The 11,742-nt window shown below is 39.7% G+C and overlaps 1 protein-coding gene across 1 annotated transcript in view; it reads left to right on the forward strand.

The window, feature by feature from the left end:
* The window catches only part of LOC121875175, a 28,492-nt gene extending 17,108 nt beyond the window's left edge, over positions 1 to 11,384 (forward strand). The window contains exons 2-3 of the mRNA XM_042379612.1: positions 2,715 to 2,865; positions 5,843 to 11,384. Of these exons, the coding sequence (XP_042235546.1) occupies positions 2,740 to 2,865; positions 5,843 to 9,715 (3,999 nt within the window). The 5' untranslated portion in view covers positions 2,715 to 2,739 and the 3' untranslated portion in view covers positions 9,716 to 11,384. The remainder of the gene's footprint in view (positions 1 to 2,714; positions 2,866 to 5,842) is intronic.
* The last annotated feature ends 358 nt before the right edge of the window (positions 11,385 to 11,742 follow it).

Below are 11,742 nucleotides of genomic sequence, written 5' to 3' on the forward strand. Positions count from 1 at the left end.
CAAGCAAGATGTTACCTCCAGTGAAAAGAGAGAGAGACTAACGCCTGTTTGCTGTGTAAGAGGCTGGATGCCGCGCATTAAACTAGTCACTTTACCTTCAATTATGTTCAATAATTGTTAAAATGACTAAAAAATTGAATATTAAACTTTTAAAATTATTGAATTGTATAAACTTCTTGATATATACAGGTACTAAAATAGTAAGGAATTTAAGCCCTAGAGCTGATTTATGTATTGGCGGACTAATACTACAGCCGGTTGACCGGCCAGTGCAAGCGAAAACATGTTGAGGTCGGCTCGTAAGAAACTCGTTAACCGAGGGGTTGCTCGTTAACCGAATTTAAGAATCTTATGGGAGGCAGCTCGTTAACCGAAATTTCGTTAACCGAGGCGCTCGTTAACCGAGGCGCTCGTTAACCGAGGGACCACTGTAATAATAATAATTATAATAATAATAAAGACATACAAGAATGAAAAAAAGATCAAAAGTGAGAAACACGAACCTAGACCTATGAATTATTATAATTATTATAATTTTTATTATATTCCCCCCACCGATGTGGGTCAGTGATCTATGCCTGGGTGGGCTAATATTAAAAAAAAAAAAAAAGGCTGACAGCCGAAAAATTCCGAAATGCCTCTGGCCCCAAGGATTTCGGATAAGGGATTGTCAACCTGTAGTATTTATGGTAAATAATTAATTTCTTCACATACAAAGCATGTAGAAACATCATTTTAGCCATATACTGTAATTAGTTTTTCACCGCATTTTACCCAGCAATTTCCCTCGTACTTCATGCCCTGCTCCCTACCAGTGATTTATCATTGTAGATAGAGAAAACTAAACAAAAAATAATATATAATTAAAATAAAAAGTTGTCACTTCTTTTAAAATACTTACCGGTACTACCTGTATAATGATAAGAACATGTGGGGAAAAATGAATGAAATTGAACATCTCCTTCTGGTGATAGAGTTGTTCTCATAAATTATCAAAATCTAATAAACACGCCCGATGACATGAAAACAAAGACCGCAGATGCTCCTGTACAACAGACGATATGAACCAAAACATGGTTGCCACGGGAGATCCAACAGCACCATAATAGTAATATCTCCGTTAGCCGGAATCCCTCAAACCCGGAACTCTCCGATAGCCGGAATTGAAATTTTCTTGGAAAAATTTTCCTGAAAATTCAGAGAAAATTTTCCCAATACAGGTGATCCTCTACTTAAGAACATTCAACTTACAAACTTTCAAAGATACAAACATCGTCACTGAGGGGGTTACCTGCCAGAACAGGTGTTTAATGTGGATGAGACTGGATTATTTTGGAGAAAATTCCAGATAGAACAAACATTACCTAAGAGGAGAAGAGTGAGCCAGGTTTTAAGGCTGTATTAAAGGGTATAGCTGTACTAAATATCCATAATCTTTTAATTTTTGACAAAATGTTTGGTAACTACATGAGTAAAGTTGGACTTACAAACAAGCCTCAGGAACGTAACTCGTTCGTAAGTAGAGGAGCACCTGTACCTGGAAAATTCCGGGGATGGGGGAGTTTTTTTCTGGGTTTGAGAGATGAAAATCAGGTTCTTTTTTCAGAAATTCCGAGAAAAATTTTCCAGTGCCCAGAAAATTCTGGGGATGGGGGAAATTTTTTCTGGGTTCAAGAGTTAAAGTAATGGGCAATTTCTGGAACTTCCGAGAACATTTTTCCATTACCCGGAAAATTCCGGGGATGAGGGATTTTTTCCAGCTTTGAGAGAGTCGTCTCGTTACTCGGAAATCTCTCATTCCCGGAAGTGCTTTGCACCAATTGTTCCGGCTAAGGGAGATATCACTGTACTGTACTGTACTGTAAATATTATATTTCCTCGCCTACAACAGACACAGGCGTGAAATTACTGCCATATGATCAGGGCTTGCAGTTATTTTCTTCTTCTTTCATGCCCTGCCCACACAGCAAAAAGCCAGTACAGATGTTATTAGCCTGTATGTTTCACTTCAGTCACTAAAACAGAGCAAAAGCACTTTAAGTAAAAACCAGGAATGACAACGTAAGCACAATGATAGTGGCCGACACAGATTACATGTTCACAAAAACAGAGGCAAAGCAATTTACAGTCATAAAAAACAGAAAATATGACTTCACAGTCACCATAACAACACAGTTCAATCTAAATTTTAATGCTGTCTGTCTGTAAGAAAAAACCCACACCGACCATAAATTCAACGTACATACAGCCAATGATGCTGAAGGATAATCATGGAGCTATACGATGACAGACAGATGTGAACAACAAAGAACCAAGGTCTGGACTGTAGTGCACGGGTTGGCCGTGTGCCGGTGCACAGGTAGATATTGCCGCGGCTGACATGTGCACTTTTGGTGGTGCATAAGGTTAAATATTGTTTCCTTATAAAATATCACCGACTTGACATAGATAAATATAACTTGTATTGCTGGAATCCTTGTAAGAGAGCGATTAATTTGAGTATATACAACCCATAGTTTGCACTAGAGATAAAAAAATCCAACCAATGGATGTTTGATGGATATTATTAAAGCAAATTTTTTTATTGTATAGCGAGATGGTGTAAATTCATGTCCATTGTTAAAGCGGAATATCGGTGAACGGGACATCGTTTATTGAGGTGTACATGTGTGCATATATTATATTTGTTCTCTAATACTTTCACTATTTTTCAGATTATGTTGATGTGTATCAGTCAAGATGACCAGTGCAGGCAACAAACCCAGTAATGTCCAAGAAACCTCAAGTAAGAGTGATCAAGAGCCAGGAACTGTCGTGGCCTTTGTTTCCAGCCAACCAGATAACTTGGCAAAATGCACACCAGATGTAAGTATCTGTGTCCTTGTAGGGGGGGGGGGTGGGTATGAACAACAACTAGCTGCCACCCTGCGAGGGCTTGGCACTCTTACAACTTACGTTGATACTCTGACCTGGTAGCGTGACGTGAGAGGAAGGCCCATGGGTACATGTAAATATAGTATCGAGTATTAGGGAGAGAACAACGGTGAATACTATAGGTGAATCATAGACCCACATACAAATATAATGTTTATTAAACACAAAAATAGTTACAGAAAAGACGTTGTATTCACCCAAAACAGGAACTCCTGGTACCATGCCCTCAGGCTCAATTTACTTGCACCACTACAGGGTGTACACACACACCAAAACGCACATAAACTCTTACAGCGCCTTAGCACCAATAAAACCAGTGGCACCTGCCAGTACAACACTCAATACCCCAGGGGCAATACTCCAGCGGCTGCCATGGGAGTCTCATCACCAAGTGACACCTTCCAACAAACTTCGATAATTCCGGCGGACTAACACCACCACACCAACAGCCCCACCGAGTTATGTACTGTACTCATCCACCAATGATGGGGCTGGCAGTAGTTTGGGGGCTTGAAGATCCGGGTTCACCACAGGGGCAGGGCGTTAGGGGAATACTACCCCCTATGGGGCCCATGGGTGGTAGTGGAGCTTCTGACGGTCGGGGTTCAAGGGGACACCCGACTCCACTGGACCTCAGACATCTCCCAAGACTAGTGGATGTGTCATCCACACTACAGACACGGCCTAGGCTGCGTTAGGGACCTGTGGGAGGGAAGCGTGGCGGCTCGCTGGCAGTGTATAACGAACCTCAACGTTTCAAAGGGACATTAAGTAAGGACATAAAATACTTCACTCATAGCACATTAACTACGTTACTTTAACACTTGTACAAACTATTAATTAGGTCAAATCACTTAAAAATGACGAATTACAACACGGAGAAGGTGGAGTGACCTACCAGTGGGAGGGAAGCGTGGCGGCTCACTGATTTGAAAACCAACCACTGCCTTCCACCCCTGCTAAAGTCACAGATTCCACCTACTCAACCATTTCACTGAATTACGTTACTGTAACACTCTGACTTTTGAAACTGAGACTACGAATTCAGTTTCATTCCCTACTATTATCTTTACCAACAATGCTCTGACTGAGCTATCAAAAGCAAGAATTAAATTGATTACAAAAGGTTGGATGGCAACAGAACCCAACACGCAACGCCTTACTACAACACCCGAGGCAGATTTCAAAAATTCCCTTCAGAACATTAACTAATTCCTCAGCTAACCTCCCTACCACAATTTCACTATGATTATCAGTCTCTGAAATTCATAGGTGAAAAAAAAGGTTTATAGGGTCTCGGTAGCCGAAAGAGTTTGCAACTACAGTCAACAAACATACGACATCTTGATGATGTCATCAAAGAAACAGGAAGAACAGAGGACATTTCCACTGGGAGACTCAGAAGGTTTTGTGGACTTGTAAGCGTAATGTGGATCATTAGTTTAACAGGTTAGCCGTCATTACGATCATGACATCCTCAGGTACATTAAAAGATTTCATAATTTTTTTGTACTATTCAGGTTTAATGAAAGGTTGAGGCAGTACCTTAAAAATGAAGGATTGATTGGCAAAGTTCATAACATAGTGATTCATTGTTATAGCACTAAGTCAAAGAGGTGAACTCAGTATACCTGTGAACATATGTGGCCGGGACTAATTCATTAACTAGTTGTGCAATATTGTAACAACCAAATCTCCAGGGGGTATCTTTTAAAACTAAATTCACCACTTTGGTAAAAGGCAGTGAGTTGTGACATCAGCATGTGCACCCAGCATGAGTCAGCTGTGTTGGTCATGTTTGAAAAATGCAGGCTTCAGTCTATAAAGCTCTAGTTGAGTACAGTACTACACTAACCACCTTGGAGGACTGGATTCATGTAATATTAGTATTAATGTTTAAATGAAAAGGGAAAATTTAGAGTGAAATTGTTAATTGTAAAGTTTATCAGTTTGTCAAGTGGAGGTGAAATATGTAACATGATAATGATGGGAGGATTAAGAAGGTTACAGGTAGTAAGATGAGGGGATGAGAGTTTATCAGAGGACATGGTTGAGTCTGCTTTATCAGAAGGTAGTTTAGTGTTTGTAAAGGAAATAACAGTAAATTCACGATTTCTTAAAGTTGACAAGGTTGTTGATAGAGTGAAATGGGATAGTGTATTAAACTTGGGAGGACTATATGGTGATGTAGGAGAAAGCTTCAAGATGCTGTTTGGGGTTAATGAGCCAGGGAGGCCGTAGTTGATATAGTTAGGCAGAATAAACACTTTATCGTGACTGTTCTTGATCATTAGTACAGTATACAGTATTGTACTTTGATTTTTTATTTCCACCACTTACAAGCCATTTTGTATGCTGATCTATTCTTTGTTTTAACCCTTAAGCCCCGGGTTAGGGTGATGCTGGCAGTACCCCGTGAGGGTAAGTCAAGAAAAAATCAACTTTAAAAAAAATTGGGGGGGGGGGGGTATAGGTGGACGTTTTGGAACGTCACCCGGGGCCTAAGGGTTAACCTTTGTTGTCCAGTTTTAGGTCAGGAGGAAACCAGAGTACCTGGAGAAAACCTGCCATGTTTGTTAGGTTCACACTGGGTAACACCCTTTTCACATCTGACTTGGGTCAGAGAAGGACACATCATTGTTATGTTAGAAGGAACAAATATGGGAATATAATGTGAAATGGGTATAATGAAGTGTTTGAACAATGTTTTTCATGTTAGGTATTTTATAATTTGCATTTTCATTTCCTTACCATTGTTGCCACATGTTTATATACATTAATGTTTTTTTGATTGTTTTTTAATGATAAATTAAGTACCATAATATTTTTCTTACAGAATATTGCATTTATTTTTAGCATGTTGTTCTGTTCCTTCATATGTAGATAAAATATTGTTTTTTCTTTCAAGGTGGACAGTGTGGTCAAGAACTCCAAGGGTGTTCAGTATTCTTCCAGGAAAAGTAAAAATGAAGAAGAAAATGACATGGTTGATATTCATGTTAATGTACCAAGTGAACCAGAACAAAACTCTAGAGCTGTTGTAACTGAAGCTCACATTGTTAGGCCAAGTGAAGGTGAACACGATTCAACCACAAGCATCACTGGTATATGTATCAGTGATATTGGTAACACAAAAGAAGAGCTCGTCACCATAAATATAAATGATACTATTCCCAATGACACGTCTAGTGGTAAACAAAATCATGCCAGCAGTGATGGTAACATGAGTGGTGCCATCACAACATCCACTGGATCTCGTGTAATTCTCTCCTCGCCTTTAATCACAGCTGCTTCCACCAAGGTAAAAAATGTCTTTACTCATAAGATGAAGAACACCGTTGCTAGCGACGGCCGCAAGTATGTATCATCTAATCGGAGAAATGGTACATCAGTTTTTAATAAACAGAATGTAAGAAATATTGTACCAAGAAATTTGCAGAGTAATGAATCTCCAGTTGTTTCATCTAAACTCCATAGTGTTTGTGCAGATGATGCTTCAAGTAGCAACAACGTAAAGATAAAAAGGACGGGCTCAGTTGTTGTGAGAACTATTTCCCCACGTACAATACGTAATGTTCCTGCAAGTTATTCCTCGAGCAAAACTGGTTTTTATGTTGATCCTTTGGGTACTATATTGATAACAAGGGAAATGGATGATGGAAGATTCTGTGGCTCTGCTCAGGCAAAGGTTCCCACTGTTCAGTGTACAAAACTTGACAAACTTTTGTCAAGCACTCCGACTTTGCAAAGCAATTTACAAGTTATTGAGCATCATGGTCTCAGAAATTCAGATGGTAAACCGTCAACCAGTCAAGACAGTTTCATTGAGAACTCTTCAACACGCTCCTCTTGTAATGATGACATCTTAATCTCAAGACAGCTTGATGATGAACTGGCTGATAAAGATGATGATGATGATATTGCTGAAGCTAATAACACAGTTGCAATGGAAATTACCAAAAAAATCTCAAGCAGTGAAACAGTGGGTCAGATTAATAATGTGTATAATGATGTACAAGTTGGCGGTGACCAGAGGTGCTGTTTCTGCAGGAGTGTGTTAACCAGAGAAGAGAGGATTACTTGCATGGCACTCAGTAAACCTCTTCCCTCAAGTTTGCTGGACCCCATTTCTCTTTTGCACTGCTTAGGCATAACTTCCCCATTACCAGCTTGTAGACCTTCCTTGGACAGCTCATCCATTATTGTGTGTCAACAATGCTACTCTTTAGTGTCAGATGGTGATGTTGTGTATCAACAGTTATTATCTATTACTTCACATATGAGGCAACTTTGGCCCAAAAATATTGGAGACATAATTCCAGCTGCCTTTGGTTCAGACAGCAATAAAGTGTGTCTGAAGATGAACCAGATAGAGAAAACATCACAAAATATGCAGCTATCTCCTAAATCTTCAAAAAAGTACGGTCTTATTTTACCAAAACCAATCATGGCAGGGGAGTCTCCTGTAGTACCAAGTGGTACAACTGAGAAGGTACCAAAGGTGAGAGTTAAACAAAAACCTTCCTCTAATAAAATGCGCATTTGTGGATTTTGTGGAATGGATTTATATGGTGATGATGACTGGAATCTTCACCAAGTTGCTGTACACAGAATAGAGCGGAAATGGCAATGGTTTAACTTACAACCAACTCTCAAAACACTTCTTGCAAAGGAGATACAACATAGTAATATGAGGCAGAGTTGTGAAGTTTTGACACCAAACTTGAAGTGTGAAAAGAACAATATATGCAAATGTACTGCATGTAGTACCGAGTTCTCAATGCGCGACGAGTTGGTGGAACACCTCCGCCACTACCACAACATGGTCATTGATGAAGAATTTTTATCTTCCATATTAGAGGATACAGATACAATGGATTGGAGTAATGATAGACAGGGAACAGTTGTGGAAAATCCAGTACAAATTAAATCAGAAATGATGTGGGATGAGCATGGAAGAGCGAGGAGTTCAGTGAGTGATGTTGAACGTGATGATGATGTGTATGATAATGATACAGGGGCTTATGAAGGTGTAAGAAAACATGTAATCATAAACAATGTAAAAAAAAAAAAAAATCACATACACACAGAAGATCAGGCTCTACCAGCTCCAGATGAATGCCACAATTATATTGGAGCTTGTGGAAATAAAGGAAGCTTAATGTATAAAACAGAGAGTTCAGAGAAAAACCAGAACACAGAATTGCATTGTAAAATCTGTGCAAAGCTGTACAAAACTCAAATGGACCTTGATAAACATGAACAGTTAGAGCATCCAAGATCAGTCAGAACAAATAAGAAGATAGACAAAGAAAATAATCTTCAGACATCACTTGGTGATGGTCACTCATTACCAATGCTGCTGAGGGCTAGAACTAAAGTTACTTGCAAACTCTGCAACCAGGTTTGTGACAGCTTTGTAGATCTAAACAATCACATAGACAGCTGCCATGAGAATTCTGTTGTTATTCTGGAAGGGGATGGTTATGGGGGAGTCATTGACCGTCGCTTAGAGATGTCTTTAGCTCTTGGCTCAGATGCTGAACATATACAAAAGGGAGCTGAAGGGCCTGAATTACAAGTGAATGTTACAAAGGGGCCTGAGAAATCCCGAAGTTTTATGTGCAAATCCTGTGGAGAAACATTTGTTAACCGCCTGTTACTGGTGAGACACAAACGTTCAGCTCATGGTGATGTATGTGGGGTGGGTGGAGCTAATGGCTTAGTGATGGTAGAGTGTGAGCTCTGTGGTAGGAGATTGCATGGAATAGGATCCCTTCGACTTCATATGTCAAAGGTACACAAACGATCACAAAAGCCTCCATTGAAACACCGCTGTAAAATGTGTATATACCACTCCAGGACACGTAACCAGTTGGAGAAACATATGCAGGAAAAACATGGTTTGAATGTGTTACCACCAGTTGAATGTAAAGAATGCGGTAAAATGTACAGTGCTAAGTATATTGATATACACATTGCAAATATGCATGAAAATCAGAAGAAGTTTTCTTGTAACTTCTGTTCTATGAAGTTTAATATAAAATCAAGCCTAAAATGCCACATCTCCTATGAGCATGCCAACAACAAGTGGCAGTGTGATAAATGCCACATTCAGTTTGAAAAGTATCACCAATTGCGACAACATAAAATTTATGTCCACAGTACTAAAATCTACCCTTGTCAACAGTGTGGGAAGACCTTCAAGCGTAAGAGTGATGTGACAGAACATGGAAAAAGAAGACATCAAGAGAAGGTGCCAAGTGAGTGTAATTATTGCACTAAAGTTTATGCCGACCGTAAAAAGCTGCGAACTCATTTGATAAAGAAACATGGGGTAGCTTGGGAGGACACCTTGTCCAAGAGCTATGCTCGTCATCAGCGAGAAAATAACTGTTTGCGTAAACGTCAGCCAAGAAACTCGAGAATGCCCCGGAATTTATCGTGTGATGAGGAGGTTGGTGGCATTGAAATCCAACAAGACATTGAAATTCAGCAGGGTCAGTATGAGTTTGATCATAATGGACAACAAGTTCATTATGAACAGCAGCAGAATGGGGAAGGCTTCTATGAAGAGCAATACCAACATGATGACCCTCATCAAAATTTCCAGGAGCAACACTGTATGCAGCTGGAAGAGGGAACCATCACCACATATGAAGGTGCTAACATAGGGACATTGGAAGATGAGCAGGAGTACAATGTTGTCCAAGTTACTGAAGGAACAGAAGATATCACCAATGTAGCAAGCATCAGCTATATTATTCTGGAGGAGTCCTAGTGATGAATTTAATCTTATGATGTTTAAAAAATTTAGTGAATATGAATTAACTGTCATGCCTCATCAGTGTTTATTCCAGATCAAATTTCACTAGCGCACTCATTTATATAATGTATATATTCCCTGTTTGTTGACTGTCTAACCTTCATTTTTATCCTTATGCATCACCCACCTCTGAGTCAAGAGAGGCTTGTGTAATGTGTAGCCTTGACCAAGTAACACCATGACTGCAAAATTATCATTGCTCAGTATTTGCATTAACTTGCCTCTCAAAGTACTTATATCTTCTTCAGCAGCATTCCCATATGCTGTTTAAAGTGCTAGACTATTTCACAGTTTTAGTGTGTACAGTACAGTATTGTGCTGCCCTTTACTGTGAAGACTTTCATCTGACAAAAGTTGTAAGAGGTGCTCCTTATTCCTGTGTGAATACAGTGGGGTCTCATTTTGTGCTGGTATGTCGTACTGGTACATGTCTGTGCATCGGAAATCAGCGCAAATGATGCCCTTTAACATGTGTTAAAATTGCTTTATTGTACTGGACTTGCCAGATAGAATGACTTTGGGTAACCAACTTAACCTTCCGAAAATGACACGTAATGTCACATAAACTGAATCTAGATTATTAAATAAATATTTTATGAAACCCGAGAAATTTAATTACTGTATGTGATACTCCACCTAATAGTGGATGTGAGGGAAGCTCTGGGAGACTATGGGGGTCCAAGGCAGGGGGTGAAGGCTAGTCGGATCCAAAGCCTTCAAAATCAACTGCAGGCACTTGTAAAGTGACTTCATCTTCATCATCAATCTCCTGAGTGCCAGGGTCCTCGTCACTGGATTCTCCTTGAATTGTCGAGGTCTAAAGTAGGCAGTGGTGAGAGTTTGGTGACGGCATTTAAATTCCTGGTAACATTGTCTGTAGGTTTCCACCAAACTGTTTTGCAAGCTGGGCTCAGCACTCATTAAAGCATCCTTGAGTTCTTCAGTGTTGCTGATAACTTGCGTCACCTGCTGCGGAGTCATACTTTAGTACCACCACCACACCACCAACACTGATTTAGCTTGTCGTTTTATTTTGAAGTCAAATTATATATCATATTTTGTTCCATTATTTAACCCCCTAGCCCTGGCCTAGGGTGCCGCTGGCCTTGTCCCCCCACGCGGGGGTGAATCAAGAAAAATAAAAACTTTTCCAAAAATAATTTTTAACCCTTTTAAATGAAAAAACAATAAAAAAAGAAGTAAGAAAAGCTATATATTGATCCTCGAGAACAGTGGTTCCCAAACTTTTTAACATGACGCCCCCTTTTACTTTTTGCGAAGTCCTCACCCCCTTATAAACAAGCAACTGGCAGCAGTGGGCAACATCAGTTGTTTCACCGCACTGTATTGCAAAAAAAATGGGACGCTCTTATTTTGTCAAACTTTTTCTTTTATGTCATCTGTAAGTTCATCAATGAGACTCTTCACTGTGTTATCAGACAGGGAAATCTTAGATAACTTTTCTGGCTTTTGTCTCCAAGCACAATATTTGCAGCACTCAACAAGCTTGGCTTTACAAGAGTCTCCCCAATAGGGGGCAGGGAAAAAACAATTTTATTTGAGTTGCCGGCTGCACTTTTCAGGCACGGCTTGTATGGCTGTAACAAACACCTGTGTAAAATTTCATGCCATTTCATGCATATTTACCCTGCCGCATCGCGAACGACTTTTTGTCAACTTTTAGTGTATACCAAAAATTAGGTGTCATTTAATGTTTTCCAGGATAATGATAAATTTTACATGGGTGACATCGATTTAATTCACATGTTACTTTACAGGTACACCGTATAGAAAATCATTACAAGTTCATATTGAAATTCTTTTTTGTGCGGAACCTTGGCATCATTTTCCTAGACAATAATCTTTGCCTAATATATCCATCTCTCGATTAGTATCCCGTCACTTCAGTGCAAGCTTCAGTCATCACTTTTATGCCTCTCTCGACCGCCTGAGTGCTGTTTGGCCACTTGGGCACCACTAAT

This window comes from Homarus americanus, unplaced genomic scaffold (assembly GCF_018991925.1).
Source record: "Homarus americanus isolate GMGI-L3 unplaced genomic scaffold, GMGI_Hamer_2.0 scaffold36970, whole genome shotgun sequence".
Lineage (NCBI taxonomy): Eukaryota > Metazoa > Arthropoda > Malacostraca > Decapoda > Nephropidae > Homarus > Homarus americanus.